General features: G+C 39.3%; 1 protein-coding gene across 1 annotated transcript in view; it reads left to right on the forward strand.

Annotated features, from left to right (window-relative positions):
• The window catches only part of LOC150102774 (opioid-binding protein/cell adhesion molecule homolog), a 230,752-nt gene that overhangs the window by 156,273 nt on the left and 54,321 nt on the right, over positions 1–20,158 (forward strand). Inside the window, exon 3 of the mRNA XM_090398737.1 lies at positions 7,915–8,121. Within this exon, the coding sequence (XP_090254863.1) occupies positions 7,915–8,121 (207 nt within the window). The remainder of the gene's footprint in view (positions 1–7,914; positions 8,122–20,158) is intronic.

Consider the following 20,158-nt stretch of genomic DNA (forward strand, 5'->3'; position numbering starts at 1 on the left):
TGGATGAGCTTTGTGTGTGATAGTGTGTACTTCCCATGATGAGTTTCTGACTCTATGGAGATTGGATGTTAATAAAAATAATAATAATTTTATATCTAAGGTAAATGCATTGGGGAATATAGTGCACTTTAGACAAGGAAAAAGAAGCAACCTTCTTTTTGGGTATACAGATTCTTCTTCAGCTGAATTGCAGTCTTCACTTCCCAGTATTACTGAAGAAAACTCACAGAGATCAACATAAGTCTTCCTATCTCACATCCCAAAGAGTTGTTATCCCCTTAGTCTTCTCTGGACCCCTTTCAGCATATCATGAAAACTGGGGTACCAATCTGTACACAGTAATTCATATGAGGTCTTATCAAGACCAATGGCACTGTGTGTGTGTGTGTGTGTGTGTGTGTGTGTGTGTGTGTGTGTTTTGGTGGTGGTAGTTGGACGATTAATTAAGATGGCAAGTTGTAGTAGTGTGTCCCCCATTGGGAAAAAGGAAAAAGAAGCAATCTTCTTTTTGGGTATACAGATTCTTCTTCAGCTGAATTGCAGTCTTCACTTCCCAGTATTACTGAAGAAAACTCACAGAGATCAACATAAGTCTTCCTATCTCACATCCCAAAGAGTTGTTATCCCCTTAGTCTTCTCTGGACCCCTTTCAGCATATCATGAAAACTGGGGTACCAATCTGTACACAGTAATTCATATGAGGTCTTATCAAGACCAATGGCACTGTGTGTGTGTGTGTGTGTGTGTGTGTGTGTGTGTGTGTGTGTGTGTGTGTGTGTGTGTGTGTGTGTGTGTGTGTGTGTGTGTGTTTTGGTGGTGGTAGTTGGAAGATTAATTAAGATGGCAAGTTGTAGTAGTGTGCCCCTCCCCCCCATGATGAGTCCTTGAACTCTTTGGAGTGTCATAATAATAATAATAAAATAATTACTATTATACAATGGAACCATTACTGTTATACAGCGCAACCAGAACCTCTTTTTTCTGTATGTTAAGGTTCTTCGCATCATTTCCATAATCAGATGCGTGACTTCATAACTTGTGCAGTGTGACCTCTGAACTTCAGATCCTTGTCCACCACTACTCCAATGTCTCTTGTCTATACAACTTATTCCAAAATTTTCCCATCAAATGTATACTTTGCATCTCATTGTTGATGCCTACCAAGTTTCAGAACCTTACACTTTGCAACATTGAACTGACAGTTCAATGTTGCCAATTCATACAGTCTATTCAAGTCTCTCTGTAAAGGCACAATATCTACTTAATTCCTCATCACTTTCTCCAGTTTTGTATCATCTGCAAATAGTTGTATATCACCAGTTAAACCCATCCCAATATCATTAATATACAAATTAACTTCTAAAAAAAAAAGACACCTGCAGTACACCACTAGTGATTGTTTTATTCCAAGATACTGCATCCCCGTACACAACTTGCTGATATCTATTTGAGAGCAGGCTGACTATCCAACTCGCTAATATATTATCCAATCCAATCTGCTCCAATTTAGTTACCAACTTGTGGTGTGGCAATCTGTCAAAAGTGTCAAAAGCCTTTACAAAATTTGTCTAAGTATACTAGTGTATACGCATCTTCCTTGTCCATTCAACTCCTTGTTAAAATAAATGAGCGGGTTGGTAAAGCATGCCCTTCCTTAACAAATCCATGCTGACAAGGAAAGCAAATAATACTGCTTTTATCAACAGACTTTTGTATCTTACTCTCATGAACCTCTACAATGCCTTAACCACAATTTCAGTTATAGAGATTGGCCTATAATTTATAGTAGCCTTATCACCAGCTTTGTGAAGTGGAACAATTTTATCTTCCTTCAATTCTTTGGGACTTGTGCTGTTTCAAGACTCTTGTTAAACAAGTAAGCCAATGCTGATGTTAACTCCTTGGAACATTCCCTTAAGACATGTGGTGATATGTCAAGTCCTACTGTATTTACTCGAATAGAACTCGCACTTTTTCCCCCACAAAATTAAAGTTAAAAAATCGTGGTGTGAGATATTATTATTATTATTACGGGCGACTCCAAGGAGTCCTTAGACTCATCGAAGGAGGCCCTAAACATCATGTTCCATCACAACTATTCGACATTCGCACAGTATCTATCATACTTTGCCTTGAACTCATTCACTGTCGTAGCACCGACAACAGACTCTGGCAGCTTATTCCACTCATTCACCACTCTAAAAGTAAAAAACCTAGCTCTAACACCCTTACTAACTACACTCTTGCCCAGCTTCCATGGATGTCCCCTAGTCCTCCAACCACCAGTCGGACCTATATATGCAGGGATTTTTGAAAACTAAAGTTTTTCAGGAAAATAACTAAATTTAGTTATTTTCCTGAAAATAACTAAATACCAAGTTTCAGAACCTTACACTTTGCAACATTGAACTGACAGTTCAATGTTGCCAATTCATACAGTCTATTCAAGTCTCTCTGTAAAGGCACAATATCTACTTAATTCCTCATCACTTTCTCCAGTTTTGTATCATCTGCAAATAGTTGTATATCACCAGTTAAACCCATCCCAATATCATTAATATACAAATTAACTTCTAAAAAAAAAAGACACCTGCAGTACACCACTAGTGATTGTTTTATTCCAAGATACTGCATCCCCGTACACAACTTGCTGATATCTATTTGAGAGCAGGCTGACTATCCAACTCGCTAATATATTATCCAATCCAATCTGCTCCAATTTAGTTACCAACTTGTGGTGTGGCAATCTGTCAAAAGTGTCAAAAGCCTTTACAAAATTTGTCTAAGTATACTAGTGTATACGCATCTTCCTTGTCCATTCAACTCCTTGTTAAAATAAATGAGCGGGTTGGTAAAGCATGCCCTTCCTTAACAAATCCATGCTGACAAGGAAAGCAAATAATACTGCTTTTATCAACAGACTTTTGTATCTTACTCTCATGAACCTCTACAATGCCTAAACCACAATTTCAGTTATAGAGATTGGCCTATAATTTATAGTAGCCTTATCACCAGCTTTGTGAAGTGGAACAATTTTATCTTCCTTCAATTCTTTGGGACTTGTGCTGTTTCAAGACTCTTGTTAAACAAGTAAGCCAATGCTGATGTTAACTCCTTGGAACATTCCCTTAAGACATGTGGTGATATGTCAAGTCCTACTGTATTTACTCGAATAGAACTCGCACTTTTTCCCCCACAAAATTAAAGTTAAAAAATCGTGGTGTGAGATATTATTATTATTATTACGGGCGACTCCAAGGAGTCCTTAGACTCATCGAAGGAGGCCCTAAACATCATGTTCCATCACAACTATTCGACATTCGCACAGTATCTATCATACTTTGCCTTGAACTCATTCACTGTCGTAGCACCGACAACAGACTCTGGCAGCTTATTCCACTCATTCACCACTCTAAAAGTAAAAAACCTAGCTCTAACACCCTTACTAACTACACTCTTGCCCAGCTTCCATGGATGTCCCCTAGTCCTCCAACCACCAGTCGGACCTATATATGCAGGGATTTTTGAAAACTAAAGTTTTTCAGGAAAATAACTAAATTGACATTTATAATTAAATCCTCAGTATATTCATTATAATTTATAATTGCTCAAATTATTTATAAAATGAATGTATTTAAATTTTAATTATCAATGTTATTAGAGGAGAGTGTGAGGAATCGTTTTAGGGAGAGAGTGTTAGAGAGGATTTCGGATGGACTGGAAAGTGTACAAGATTGGTGGAAACATAATTCAAAAGTAATCCTGAGCTGTGCAGTCGAGGTGCTTGGTGAGACATCTGGAAAGATTAGAGAGCAGAAGGAGGGTTGGTGGTGGAATAATGATGTACAAGTGGCAGTGACAGCTAAGAGGAAGGCAAAGCAGAAGTGGGATGAGTCAAGAGTGGAAGAGGACAGAGGTGTACAAAGAGAGAAAGCAAGAAGCCAAGAGAGTTGTGGCACAGGCAAAGGCCATGGCATATCAAGATCTGTATGATCAATTAGAAGCAAAGGAAGGACAGAGAAAAATTTACCAACTAGCGAAATGTAGAAATAAAGCAGCTAAGGACATCTTACATGTGAGGCAGATCAAAGATGCTGAAGGAAGAGTATTATGGAGGGATGTGGACATAAGAAACAGATGGAAAATATACTTTGAGGGACTTTTGAATGAGGAAAATGCAAGGACTCACAGAGGAGATGGGCAGCCTTCTGAGGGGATGCAGAACATCAGTAGAATGGAAGTGATGGAGGCCATGAAGAGGATGAGGAATGGAAAAGCGGTGGGCCCCGACAGAATTCCAGTGGAGGCATGGAAGGTACTGGGGGGGGGGGGGGGGAATTGACCTGCTGTGGGACCGGTTCATGAAAGTTTGCCAACAGGAAAATATACCCGAGGAATGGAGGGAGAGTACTCTTGTTCCCATCTACAAGGGTAAAAGGGATGCACAAGACTGTAAAAATTACAGAGGAATAAAGTTGATGTCCCACACAATGAAGATCCTAGAAAGGGTTCTTGATGGTAGATTGAGGGAGGAGGTGGAGATTGCAAAGGAACAATTTGGCTTCATGCCTGGTAGATCAACAACAGATGCTATCTTTGGGTTATGACAGATGATGGAAAAATATCGAGAGAAACAAAGGGAGCTACATCTGGTATTTATTGATCTGGAGAAAGCATACGATAGAGTGCCAAGGCAAGAAGTCTGAAGGTGTCTGAGGGAGAAGAAGGTGCCGGAGAAATATGTCAGGTTGGTGCAGGAAATGTACAAAAATGTGAAGACAGGTGCTCGGACCTGTTTGGGACAGACAGAAAGTTTTCAAGTAACAGTTGGCTTACATCAAGGGTCAGCATTAAGTCCGTTTCTGTTTAATATTGTGATGGAGGTGGTAACAGAGGAGGTGAGAGAAGATGCACCTTGGACAATGTTGTATGCAGATGACATCTTGCTGTGTGTAGATTCAAGAGAAGAAGCGGAAACTAAACTGGAAAGATGGAGAAAAGTACTGGAAGAGAGAGGTATGAGACTGAGCAGAAGTAAGACAGAGTATATGTGTTGCGCAGTGTGTGGTGGCCAGGAGACAGATCTGGAGCCTAAAGGAAATGTCATCAGGAAGGTGAGAGACTTTAGATACTTAGGTTCGACAGTGGAAGAAGATGGAGGAGCTGAGAAGGAAGTGGGATGCAGGATACAAGCGGGTTGGAGGAACTGGAGGGAGATGGCTGGAGTGTTATGCGATAAGAGGGTGCCGATCAATCTGAAAGGCAAAATTTATAGGACAGTATTGAGGCCAGCTATGACATATGCTATAGAAACTGTGGCCCTGAGGAAAAATAACATCAGCAGGATGGAAGTAGCAGAGATGAGAATGCTTAGGTGGATGTGCGGTGTGACCAGAAAGGATCATCTGAGAAATGACTATGTCAGGGGAACAGTGAAAGTTACGAACTTAGGAGCGAAAATACAGGAGGCAAGGTTGAGATGGTTTGGTCATGTGATGAGGAGGGAGGATGAATATGTGGGAAGAAGGGTCATGCAGATGGATGTGCAAGGAAGGCGGAAGCGTGGGCAGCCAAAGAAGAGATGGAGGGAGCTGGTAGAAGAGGACTTGAAGATGAAGAACTTGGATGTGGTGACAGCCCAAGACAGGAAGGTGTGGAGGAGACTCATAACAAACAGTGACCCCACTTAAGTGGGAGAAGCTGTAGAAGAAGAAGAAGAAGAAGAATGTTATTTACATGATCGGCTGCTCACCCTCATCACTCAATATATATCTGAATCTTTAGCGACGATGCCTCTGTAATTAAATTAGAACAAACAGTTTCATTATTGCTTGTTCTTTTTCATATCATTAAGATCTTTGAGTTTATCATAACTTTGAGTTTAAAACCAGCACTGTAACATGAACATTTCTTCATATTTCAAGCAAAAATTACCAATAATTTATAAGATTTGAAGTACGTTATGAACCATCCTTCGCAAATGACTCATGAAAAGTTGAAGCGGAGCGCAAAATGGACAGCAATGGTATGCCGGTAGAGATATCACAGCTATGAAGACGTGCATGTGATTGATACGGTATTAACGAAAGATTGCGTGACTCAACAACAAAGGCAAGCTGATGATTACTAAACTGAAATTCTGATTCTCTTCAACCAAATTCCAAAATATCTGAAATTGCTATAACAACATTCACTGTCTATTTCTTAAAGTTTTAAACTTTTTTTGAGTGCGAAGTATATGCGAAACTTTTTAATTTATTTTTTTGTAAAGTAAAATCAGGGATGCGAGATGTATGCATGGGCAAGTTATATTCGAGTAAATATGGTATTGTCTTATTAAAATCTAGCTTGTTTAACTTCTTATATGCCTTTTGCTCACTCACTATTGAATCCATTCTCGTTTCATTCTGTAAAATTGAGCTTCTGATTTCACACTGAGGATGAAAAATCCTAATGAGCTGCTCACTGAAAACCTTGACTGTGCTTTCTGCAGCAGTTACCACTCTTCCTCTTTTCCATAAACTCCTGAGGGATTTTCTTGGCCTGATTTGCAAATTTCTTCTCTTACTGCTTTTGCTTTCCTTATCAACTAAATCACGCTCCTGGCTTGCTCTTTATACCCTTCATGGCATTGATTGTTACCATTGTTCATTTTGTACTACTCTAAGTGCCTTACAGGTTTTATGCTTAATCCCTCATTCATTCATATGACACCTACTTTATTAAGCCTTTTGGACCTTCAGAATACATTACACATTGATGATGTTAATTATTTCTCTGTTAGTTCCCAGGTAGCATTTATTTCTCTTCCACTCAACTCCTCATTCCATGCTATAGCTTCAAGCTGTTAACTAAGCTTGTCATAATCACCAGCCTTGTAATTCCACATATATTCTTTCTTCACAGAAGTCTTCATATGGATAGCTACAACCCAGATGATCACTCTCACCAACTGGAGTGATGTGCAAAACTCCTTAAAATCACACTCTGATGAAATGATCAGATCTAAAATTCTCGATCCTTGCATGTCCTGCTGTACAAACTGCCTAAGATATATCCTCTCTCAAGAACTCAAGAAATTCAATTTCCTTATTCCCAAATGCTATTTCTTCATTCCAATCTGTACTGCCATAATTAAAATCACCCATAATATCTTTCTCTTGTTCACTAACCTGAGTTTCTAATACATTTCTTCATCACACCCTCCACATTCCTTTGCCTATAGCAACATCCAACTAAATATCTCTTCCTGTCAATGTGTTTATATGGAACTTCTTTATAAAAAATTTGTGAAATAGTACCCCCTTCAAAGTTAAATAGATTCTGATGTTGATTGTTCATCTCCTTTATTAAAGGTAGTACAATTTTTTAATCTTCAGACATTCCTAATTTTTTGTAATTACGATTTTCTGACTGTTTGTTACGTTACTAAAGCTGTTGAGGTGTTTTTTGGAATTTTTCTGTTAAATGATACATATATTATGTTCTTTTTGTTGTTGTAACCATTTTAAAATTTTTTAATAAAATACTTTATTTAATGTAACTTGTTTATTTTTTACTTTCTATAGTTATGCTCATTTATGTTCCTATTATAAGTCAGATCCCCCCCCCTGCTCTCAGTTCATCCCCTTATTATTAATGTGTAATTAAGCAGAAGCAAACTCTGCATAATTTCTATGGTAAACTGCTAGTCACTTTCTCTTTTTGAGGTCTGTCAATCAGCTACCCTCTTTTCATGTTACCTGCTTCATATGCCTGCATTTCTCGAGATAACATAACAGATTTCTATGTAATATTCTCACATTTGCTTTTGCACATTCCAATAATATCAGACAGTTTCTGATATTGTTGGAATGTGCAAAAAAAAAAAGCTGATGAGATGATTGATTCTTATTCCCTATATTTCTGTTATAGGAGGTTATATTAGGCTATGGAATCGAGGAAAAACCACTGTTCTTTTTTCTGGAAATATGAAAGCATCAACAGATAGCAGGATCACTCTAGTAAATGGAACTTCATTAATGATAACCTCAGTGCAAGAAACTGATGCAGGAGAATATACTTGTCGGATAAGTACACCACTGTCTCCTTTGGAAGTGGTTCACAATCTTCAGGTATTACGTAAGTATGGCAAAAGTGAAGATAACTTTAATTTTTTGGCAGTTTCTGTTAGTAATAAGCATTTTTTTCCCTCAGTATAGAATAATGTAATTATCTGTATTGCAGGAATTATTAATGGCCTACCACTGACAGACCACAAACTTTAAAAATTAACTTAAATTTATATTTATTATTATTATCATTATTATTATTATTATTTTGCTTGCTAGTGTTTTCTTCAGAAATTCATATTTACCTTGAGCTATATTACTCTACATGATATGATATGATACTATATAGATTTACCATTGTGTGTGTGTGTGTGTGCTTATAGAAACATATCTTTTCTCATCAGCAACATTTTGTAAGTTGAAAAAATAATCCATTCATATATATATATATACACACACACACACACACACACACTATCTACCAGTAATTATTGCAACACCTCTGTTATTTGAAGTTAAGGACCATTCCAAGTTTGCTAATAACAGAAAAAACGGTGCACAGATAGAGTAAGAAGCAATGTTTCATCGTAGCAGTTAAATACAGGTGGTATGGCAACACAATGTGAACTTAGTGACTGTGAGAGAGCTGTCATTATGGGCTATCACATTGGTGGCATGTCCATATGTACCATTCCCACTCAACTGGAGCATCCAAAATCAACAGTTGGCAATGCGATCAACAAATGAAGACATTCTGGCATCATTAGTGCAGGAAAAACACCCAGTGCAGCTGCCGAAAATGACTGACAGGGACAGGAGGATGTTAAAATGGGTGGCACACAAAAAATTAGCTACAATTGGCACAAACCACCGTGATGAGTTCCTGAGTGCTAGTGACACCATGGTGAACACTAATACTGTATGGAAGAACTCCATTTAGTGGGTTTCCATGGAAGAGCATCAACACACAAGCTGATCATCACCACACCAAACAGGGCGGCTCATCTGGCCTGGTGCAAAGAGTGTGTGAACTGGACAATTGACCAGTGGAAAACATTACTCTGGAGCAATGAATCAAAGTTCACCTGTTTTGTGTGGAGACAGCCTGATGAACGCTTGTTACCACAGTGTGTTGTACCCACAGCAAAGCTTGGTGGTGGAGGAGTAATGGTGTGGGGTGCATTCAGCTGGTTTGGAGTGGTTATCAGTACCTTGATATTCTGGATAATCAGGTGCTGCCTACACTGTGGAGTTTTTATGGAATGGACCTGTATTGCTATCAAGACTACACTGCCCCCATGCCATAAAGTTGCAGCTGTTATGGAATGGTAGGAAGAGGTGTGTGTTGAACGACTGCCCTGGCCTGTGCAGAGTCCTGAGCTCAGTCCCATCGAACAGCTATTGGAATGAGATGAATTGGAATGGTGATTGAGGTCTAGAGCAGCACTCCTCGATCTGTTGCTGAACTCACTGCTGCTTTGATGGAGGAATGGAGACAAATTCCACCTGATGTCTGCTACACATTGGTGTAAAATTAAAATCTCCCTAAAAGAGTGCAGGAGGTGATCAAAGCCAAAGTTGCTTTGATCACCAAACATACTCGATATTAGGGTTCATCTGCTGATATCAATTGTAAATTGCTAAAGTGTCTGGACAATTATTGGTGGATAGTGTACACACATTTATATTGTCCGAAAAACAAATATTGATATTTCTAGAATCTGCAATGTTGCAGTCAGTACAAGGTCTGGCCAACTTTCATTGCTATTACAGTCGTTACCCTTCGGGTTAAGCTCTCCACTAATTTCTGATAAACTGTTGCTGGAATTCATTTCCATTCCTCCTGTAGTATGGCAAATAGGTAATGAGTGTTAGTTGAGCAAGTAGGTCTGGCATGCAAACTTTGATCCATAGTGAAGAATTTATGGAGACAACAACACACGTGTTAGAATAATTACGTTACTTATAATTATTATTATTATTACCCAAGAGCCGATGTCAAAGAACCATCCATCCAGGAGGTCCTTTTATCATATACACACAGCTCATCATGCTGTGCTTTAAACACACTCAAATTCTCTCAGGCACCGCACTCTCAGGCAAGGCATTCCAATCATTCACAACTCTGCATGCAAAAGACCTGCTTCTCACTCTCCTGCTCACACACCCTCTTTATACAGTTTCCAGGAATGACCTCTGTTCTCCCCTGATCTCCCACTGTTTTCTGTAGACCCTGTCTAACATTGATCATGTAACAACCCTTTACTAATGTGTAGCTCTCTATCATATCTCCCCTCTTCCTCCTATCCACTAGACTCTGTAAATTTCATCTTCTCAATCTTTCCTCATATTTGACATTCCAGAGGTCAGAAACTACTTTAGTCAGTAATCTATGGATCCTTTCCAACATCTCTTTGTCCTTTTGAAAAGCAGGTGACCAAATCTGGACACGGTAGTCCATGTATGGCCTAATCAAAACTTTATACAATGGAACAAGAATCTCCCTAATTCTACAAGTCAGTGTCCTCTGCATTATTCCCAGAAGTCTTTGTGTTGTCCTCACAATTTTGGCAGTGTGTCCCCTAAATTTCAGATCCTTATCCATAACCCCAAGATCTCTTATTTCTCCACTTCTGACAATATATTCCCACTAAGCATAAATTCTGCATCCCATCTTTGTTTCCCATTTTAAAAGCTTACATTTTGCAACATTGAACTTGCATCCCCATTCCCATGCCCAATCACTCAATTTATTCAAGTCTTCTTGTAAGGCCACAACATCTTCTCTATCCATTCAAATCTTTGCTGATATCATTTATATACAAGTTAAATACTAATGGCCCTAAAACAGACCCCTGAGGCACATCACTAGTGACCTTCCTTTTCTGGGATATTGCTCCCTATACACAACTTGCTAATACCTATCAGATAGCCGGTCTCTGATCCAATGCATTAATCTAATATTCAACCCATCTTCTCTAGTTTGACTATCAACTTATCATGTGGTAATCTATCAAAAGCCCTTTGCAAAATCTAAGTATAATACTGTGTATCCATCTCCTCTGGTCAAGGAAGCAGTCACCTTATTGTAATAAGTAAGTAGATTACTAAAACATGACCTGCCTTTAGCAGATCCATGCTATCCATCAAAGATAATACCATTGTTGCCAACCTAATTCTGGATCCTAGTTCTTACAAGCTTCTCCAACAACTTACCCACAACCTGACACACAGATAGGCCTACAGTTTGATGCTTGAGTTCTATCACCTTCCTTATGAAGCGGCACAATCTTGACCTCCTTCCATTCCTTTGAAACTTGACCCAGTGCAAGATTCATATTAAAAAAAAATATGTCAAGACAGATGTCAATCCAGACAGATTGTGATATGTTATCAAGTCCCACAGCCTTATTAACATGTAGTTTGCTCAACTCCCCATACATCTCTTGCTCACTTACAGTCAGTCTCTCCTCCCCATCATCGATTGCTCTCAATCTTTTCATGAAAAGATTGAGAGCAGTCGTTAAGTATCTCCACTATATCTTTTGCTACTTCTATCATTTTCTGCAATCAATGTCATCCTTCCATAATCATTCTTTTTTTTTTTTTTGCTGGCTACATATCAAAAGAACTACCTAGGATTCTTTTTGGCTTCATTTGGAAACTGTTGCTCATACCTCACTTATGCTATCCTTTCCAACCAAGCCACCTGGCTTGCCTGGTCTTTGTAATCCTCATGGAATTGGTTATTATTATTATTATTCAGGCCTCCATGGAGTCAAAAGACTCATCGTGGGAGGTCCTTCCTAAGAACATAAAGTCTGTCAAGACTCATCGAGGGGAGGTCCCCCCTGGAGAAACACAAAGTCTATCATACCACTCCTTAAACTCATTGACCAGTCTCACTCTCACCACTCCATCAGGCAATGCATTCCATGGTTAAACCACCCTCCATGCAAAGAAACCACTCCCCACCCTCTTGCTCACAGTTTCCTTTCGTAACTTCCAGGGATGGCCTCTTGTCATCACTCCTTCCCGCTGTTCAACCAAGCGAAAGAACTCCCTAGTGTCAACCCTGTAACCACCTCTCAACAGTTTAAAAGTCTCAATGTTATCACCTCTCCTTCTTCTATCCACCAAACTCTGCAGTCCATATTCCCTCAGCCGATCCTCATAACCAAAATTGTACAGTCCTGAAACAGTTAATTTATCCCTTTCAAATCCTGGGCACCTCTTCTCTTATGTTGCCTCCATAATGTCCTTTTTCTCTGTAGTTCCACATATACCCTTCTCTCACAGAGGTCCTCATACTGCTGGCAACCATCCAGGTAATCACTTCATGGTCACTCTCACCAATTGGAGGGTGATTTGACACCTCATTTATAATTAAATTATCACGAGATGATGAAATCCAAGACTCTCAATCTTCACGTGCCCTGTGTTACATACTGTCCGAGGCAGTTGTCCCTCAAAAAGTCAAGAAATTCATTTTCTTTACTTACAGTTGCTATCTCATCATCCCAGTCTATATTGCCATAATTAAAATTGCCCATAAAAATCACCCTTTTCTCATTTGCTTGGGTAATTTGATTATACATTTCACAACCACTACCTGGTCTATTTATTTATTTATTCAATTCGTATGGAGTTTCCTCCCTTTTTCTTCCCCATCCCTATTGGGGCGAGTTGAGCCCCCTTATGGGGGGTTAAGTATTTATGACTGTAGATTCGTGTGTGTTCACGGGGACGGTTTGCCTGCTTGCAGGATGAAAAACGCCAGATAAACTGGCAGAAAAAACCCTACTGCCCGCACCCAAGACCGGCTAACTTGGCTATGACTGAGGAAGATTCTCAAATTCCTCACGTCTTTGACGGGAATCGAACCCGGGACACTTCTTCCCCAGTCATATGGTTGCGAAGCGCACAGCCACTAGGCTAACCGCACAGACACCTGGTCTATAGCAACATGTTGTAGACCAGATTGGATGTTGCTATTGACCACAGGTCTATAGCAACATCCAACCAAGTATTTCATTTTATCCTCTGTCTCATACTGCCTCAAAACCACTGTCACTATTTTCCTCTTGCATCTCTACTTTGTATGAACATAACTCTTTCTCTATCATCAATAGCACTTCCCCTCCCTTTTTACCCTTTCTATCCTCATGAAACACATCATATCCTTCCATCTCTATTCCTGTCAGAATGTCGTTTCTAATCCAACTATGTCTCACTTATCCAACAATTTTTGGGTGAACAGACTCAATTAATGCAACCCTTTCATCTGCCTTGTTTCTTGCACTTCTAGCATTTTGTATACAAACACATCTGCTCATTCCTGTTACAGCTAGCTCCACTGATACCACTCATTTCGATGTGATTTCTCAACTGAAGCCCTTTCCGCTTATTCATGTTAGAATCCTCTTCAAATCCAACTGCTTCCTCTTCATCTCATTCCTTTCCTGTCTATACATGCATTCACATCCTCTTGGAGCATCCACCTTCTCGCACTGTGTTTCCCTGTCCATCTTGCACACCCATTCTCTATAGTCATGCTACTCACTTCCTCATTCATAACCATGTCTTCAATTTCTCCTGTCTTACTCTCTTGCTCTGCTCTTCCACATCACTTCCCACTTGATCAGATTCATTCTCTACCTTCCAGCAGCAGTCTCTCCAAGCGACTCACACCAAAACCACTGAAATGTAGTCCATCACTCTTATATAGTTCACTTCATCCTTCAAACTCATTCCACACATTAACAAACTGCACTCCATTCTCCTCACACATTTCTGTCAACATATCATTCATAATCCTTGCTCTTCACCTCATCTCACCACTGTCATACCTAGGCAACACGCTTACTACCTTTCCTATCACACTATTTTCTTTTATACGTCTAAGCAACCTCCTGATATCCAGTCTGACATGCTTGTTGTTCTCAGTCAAGTCATTTATGCCTATTATAACTACCAATTCTTTTGCTCACTTCCTTCTTATATCCAATGCCTCAATCACTCTACTCATTCTACCTCCAGTAAAACACACCTTGTGTGTACTGTCGTCCAGCACACCTTAATAATTGAGTCACCAAACAATGCCACTCGCGGGTCTTTCGTTACCTCTTTTATACCAACATGATTTGTTTTCATCATTTTCGCTCTCATATACACTTCCTGAATTTTCTTAACTTCATTCCGCATTCATTTCATCTCTTGCCTTATCCTAACAACTCAGCTTTCGAATCTTGCTATACATTTTCTCTATCATTCATTCTTTTGAATTTTCTGAGAGTGGTCTGAAAAGTTCTTGACCTAACAATGAAAAAACGAATTTATAATTTCAAAATTATTTTTATTTTTTCAACATAATCTTCCTTAAGACTAAAACTTTTATTCCAGCGATGATCCAGCGCCATTATCCCATCCCTGTAATGGTTCTCAATAAGATCTGCAAAATACCCCTATACAGCTGCAATCACCTCTTGATTCAAAGAAAAATGCTGATCAGCAAGGGAGGTTTTTAGTTTTGGGAAGAGATAGAAGTCAGAGGGAGCCAAATCTGGGGAATATGGTGGATGTTCCAACAATTCATAGGGCAGATCCCTTAATTTTCCCATTGCCAAAGCACCTTTGTGGGCAGGTGGATTGTCCTGATGAAAGATGATTTTTTTTTCTTCTGCACACCACCAGGTCTTTTCTCACAAATTTTTTTGACTAGTCTGGTTAAGAGATCGGAATAATATTCCCTGGTTACTGCTAAATAAAATGCCTTCAGCATCCCGAAACACTGATGGAACCGACTTTGTCTTCTTCAGCGCTGAACAACCGGCTTCTGTTTATTCGGTAGAGGGATTTGCACTGTTGTGATTGCTGTTTGGATTCTGGTGTGTAATGGTGAATCCAAGTCTCATCCATAATAAACCAGCTCGCAAAAACTTTTATTCTTGTTGAAATGCTCCAAGCACTGTTCAGAGATTTTGATGCGAGTGTGGCACTCATCTTGCACAAAGCTTTTTCATTTGCAATTCTTCATGCAAAATATTTGCATGTTCTTTTGAAATCACTATATTCTCAGCAATTTCACACACATGTTCAAGGCTAGTACAGCCACGTTTAAACTCGGCAGCCCATTTCTTAATTGTCGACAATGAAGGAGAAGAATGCTTATAAACTTTTATGAACTTTAAATGAATTTCTTTTGGTGTTAAACCTTCTTTTACAAAGAATTTTATAACCGCTCGATACTCAATTTTATCCATTTCAGGGGATGCAGACAACACTTTTGCTTCAAACAGCTGTATAAAAAAAACTACTTGATAGAATGACTTGCAATTTCAAATTGTTGCTTATGACAGATGTACCAACTTAGAAAAAAAAAATCTTGCTAATAGTGTTGCCATCTATGGTCGAGGCTGAGAACTTTTCAGACCACCCACGTAACTCTCGAACCTTGTGTCACACTTTAACTCTCATTCATCCTTTCGAGTTTTCGTACTTTCGATCCTTGCGTCAAACTTTCACTGTCATTCACTCTTTCGATTGTCATTCACTCTTACTTGTCATTAAGAAAGTAACATTTGACGTTTCGACCTCTGTATGGAGGTCATCATCAAGGAAACATACATATGGACAGGAAACAAGAGACTTGACAATACACTATACAAAAGTAAGATGAATCTAAATGTTTGTTAATCATTTACCCTAGCCTGACTTCTGGTGGGAAAAATAAAATAATAATAATAATACAGAATAATAATAACAAAATATAAAAAAATAGAACTACATTAAACAATTTCGAAAGCCCTCTTGTATTAAGATTTTCTTCTGTTTAGGGTTGTTCTGGATGCTATGTGTTTAAGATGGGTCCTCCAAATTCTTGGAATAATTAATCCATCATTCTTGTTCAGATTTGGATGATGTTTCAGCATTTCACAGGCTTCTTTTAATTTTCTTTCAAACCAGATTTTGTTGGTTTGTATGGAGTTGGTGCCTTTCCAGTCAGTTCTGTGACATATTGAGAGTTTATTTTTCACTTGGTTAGACTATAATAAGTTAGTTTAATCCTTTATCCAAGTGTGAGCAAACAAAGTTTGCACCTGAAAGTATCTTCAGGACTGAGTAAGGTGGTGCATTATGGGAGATACTGAGATAGGAGTGATGATGGCTTTCTCCACCTTTGCCATGAGTTGCCTTGGTGTTGCACCACCTTAGCTCAGTCCTGAAGATACTTTCAGGTGCAAACTTTGTTTGCTCACACTTGGATAAAGAATTAAACTAAGCTTATTATAGTTCTGTGACATGTTCGGAGTGCATGGTCTGACAAGCCTGTTTTACCATAGTGTTAAAACAGGCCTGCGAGACTTCTTTCCCCTGTGTATGATGGGTTAGAGGTACGCTGAATTTTGTAAACCACTGGGTGGGCAAAGTATGGAAAAGGATCTTTGGAAGAGCTAAGTAAATTTCGTAATTTTGCAGGGGGTTTTAAGGTTGTCTTAATATTGTATTTAAGCAGTGTTCTATCTATTTTTTCTGAAATGCCCCTAATGTAGTATAGGTATGGCATTCTTGTAATCTTTTTTGCTTTTAATGGCATTTTTTTTGGAGGATTTGTGAACTGCTTTTTTATCGTAGCCGTTTTTTTACAAACATTTGGCTAATAATTTCAAATTCTTGGTTCAGAGCCTGTTCATTAGAACAAAATGTTAGGGCTCTGTGTTTGAGGGTGCTGATGAACCCCTCTTTTTTGTGTTGGATGGTGGTATTTTTATGTATGTATTGGCCTGTGTGTGCGTGTAGGTTTTTGGTAGACTGTGAAGGAGAGATAGCCTTAGGGAAGATGTGCGACAAGTGTGTCTAGAAAATGAAGAGAGTTATTGTTTTCAATCTCAATGGTAAATTGGATACATTTGTGTAGTTTGTTCAAGTGAATTGGATACATTTATGTTCTTTGCTCAGGTGACTTAGGAAAGTATTTAATATTTCATGGCTGTGGGGGCCAAATGGCAAAAATATTATCAACATATCTGAGCCAGACTTTGGGCTTTAGGCTGGCAGAATCTAGAGCACGTTGCTTGAAGTCTTCCATGTAAAAGTTAGGTATTGAGGGGAAAGTAGTGAGCCCATAGCTGTACCTTTTTTTTTGTAGGTAAAAATTATTTTGTCATGTGAAATAATCAGAGCAGAGTATGTGAGCAAAAACGGCTGTGATATTGGGTGTAAATATGTTTTGTAGGAAAAGAATAGTATCATTGATCAGGACATTAGTAAAAAGGACAGTTATGTCAAAGCTGACTGATAAATCTTCGTCGTTGAGTGTGATGTTTTTAATTTTGTTTATGAAGTGTTGTGCATTTTTTATTTAGGAGGGGGAATGACCTACCAATTCCTTGATTGTGACTGCTAGCTTCTTGGCTAAGTGATAATTAGGGCTGTCGATCCCTTCAGTTATTGATCGTAGTGTTTTTTTGTGTATTTTTGGCAGGCCATAAATTCTTGGAGCATGGGCATATTGCGTTATTAGTTTTTTGGTTGTTTCCTCTGGCGACGTGATCACCAATTTGATTAGTTCTTTTTGATGCGGTTTGTAGTTCATCATTTGGTACGTGTTATGGTTGGATACCAATTAGTTCATTTTTTCTAGATATGCTGTGCATTCAAGGATGACTATAGCATTGCCTTTATCCGCTTTTGTAATAATGAGGTCCTGGTTATTTTTTAAAAATTTAAGGGCCAGATTTTCCTCTCAGGTTAGGTTGCAACTTAGTTGTTTATTGGAGTTTAATATTCTTGTTGAGAGGCTTATACGCTGGTTAAACATGATAACTAATATTTAAGGAATTGACAGCGTATACTAGAAATATAGATTAAATAAACTTTAATATATACTTTCCGATATTTCGGCGAACGTCACGTTGCCATCTTCTTGGGAACTTACTACAAAGACACGTGCACACAAGTACTAATAACAGCAAATGAGACTGAATCTAGGAAGCTAGCGTTTTCCTAAAGTCCTGATGGTGCCCCCTGGCGGGCTGTATTGGTAGTTCTTGGCCTTTGGGCTGAAGTTCTTCTGATAAAAGTTTCCCAAATTTGGGGCAGTCCCATGCATCCAAATTTGTTGAGGTTTGGCATGTTCCTAAGGGCCGAGGCTGATTCCATGAATAGTCTTTCATACTTGAACTTGCTGCGGTGTATTACTGTGGCTTTCTTCCATCTTATTCTGTGGCGAGTATCCAGAGCGTGGTCTGCAAGCCCAGAGTGGCTGTACTGGTGAAATCGGATGTAATCCTTGTGTTCTGAGATTCTGATATTTGCTGTCCTGCCTGTTTGGCCAAAGTAGGAGAGTTTACGGCTGCAAGGGACCTGGTATACACCAGGTAGGTCTAGGGGAAGTGGTTGGTCTTTGATGGAGCGGATAAGGGATGCCAGTTTTCTATGTGGTCTGTAACAAGTGGTCAAGTCATGTTTTTTTAAGATTTTATTGATTTTTTTCCGAGGTGCCTCGGATGTAGGGAATGGTGATGGATTTAGAGTAATCTTTTTTGTGAAGGGGGAGGGGGTGGTGGGTTGTGGATAACTGGGTTAAGTATTTTTTGGATTTTTTTGGAGGGGCTAGCCATTGGCTGAGAAAGTGTCACGGATGTGATTTAGTTCAGTGGTTAGGGCTTGATCATTAGAACAGATTATTTTTGCCCTGTTGAATAATGTCTTAATAACTCTATATTGTTGTGAGGCGGGGGGTAATGGGATTGTTGGTGAATGTATCTGCCTGTATGGGTGGGTTTTCTATAAACTGAGAAAACCAAGGTTCCATCAGGTTGGCGGGTGACTTGTGTGTCTAGGAAGGGGTGGTTATTGTTTTCTTCTTTTTCCAGGGTGAATTTGATTCTAGGGTGTTGGTTGTTTAAGTGTGTTAGGAAGGAGAGGAGTGAATCCGGGCCATGTGGCCAAATAGCGAAAACATCATCAACGTAGCGAAGCCATATGGTAGGTTTTTGTGGGGCTGAGTTTAAGGCTTTCTCTTCAAACGTCTCCATGAAGAAGTTGGCCAAGGGTGGGGAAAGTGGTGAACCCATGGCTGTCCCCTCTGTCTGTTTGTAGAATTTTTCCTGCCAAACGAAATAGCCTGAGTTCATTGTAAACTGAAATAGGGCTGAGATATCGGGAGGAAATTTAGCTTGGATTAGCTCTAAGGTTTCTTTGAGGGGGACATTCGTGAATAGGGAGGAGACATCAAAACTGACCATTATGTCATTATGTTGGAGTGTAAGGTTTTCTATACTGGCTTTGAAGTAGGCTGAGTTTTTTATGTGTGATGAAACACACCATCACACATAAAAAACTCAGCCCACTTCAAAGCCAGTATAGAAAACCTTACACTCCAACATAATCAATTTCCTCCCGATATCTCAGCCCTATTTCAGTTTACAATGAACTCAGGCTATTTCGTTTGGCAGGAAAAATTCTACAAACAGATAGAGGGGACAGCCATGGGTTCACCACTTTCCCCACCCTTGGCCAACTTCTTCATGGAGACGTTTGAAGAGAAAGCCTTAAACTCAGCCCCACAAAAACCTACCATATGGCTTCGCTATGTTGATGATGTTTTCGCTATTTGGCAACATGGCCCGGATTCACTCCTCTCCTTCCTAACACACTTAAACAACCAACACCCTAGAATCAAATTCACCCTGGAAAAAGAAGAAAACAATAACCACCCCTTCCTAGACACACTAGTCACCCGCCAACCTGATGGAACCTTGGTTTTCTCAGTTTATAGAAAACCCACCCATACAGGCAGATACATTCACCAACAATCCCATCACCCCCCCTCACAACAATATGGAGTTATTAAGACATTATTCAACAGGGCAAAAATAATCTGTTCTAATGATCAAGCCCTAACCACTGAACTAAATCACATCCGTGACACTTTCTCAGCCAATGGCTAGCCCCTCCAAAAAAATCCAAAAAATACTTAACCCAGTTATCCACAACCCACCACCCCCTTCCCTTCACAAAAAAGATTACTCTAAATCCATCACCATTCCCTACATCCGAGGCACCTCGGAAAAAATCAATAAAATCTTAAAAAAACATGACTT

Source organism: Typopeltis vanoorti, chromosome 10, assembly GCF_054136105.1.
Source record: "Typopeltis vanoorti isolate ZY-2024b chromosome 10, IOZ_Tvanoo_1.0, whole genome shotgun sequence".
NCBI lineage: Eukaryota > Metazoa > Arthropoda > Arachnida > Uropygi > Thelyphonidae > Typopeltis > Typopeltis vanoorti.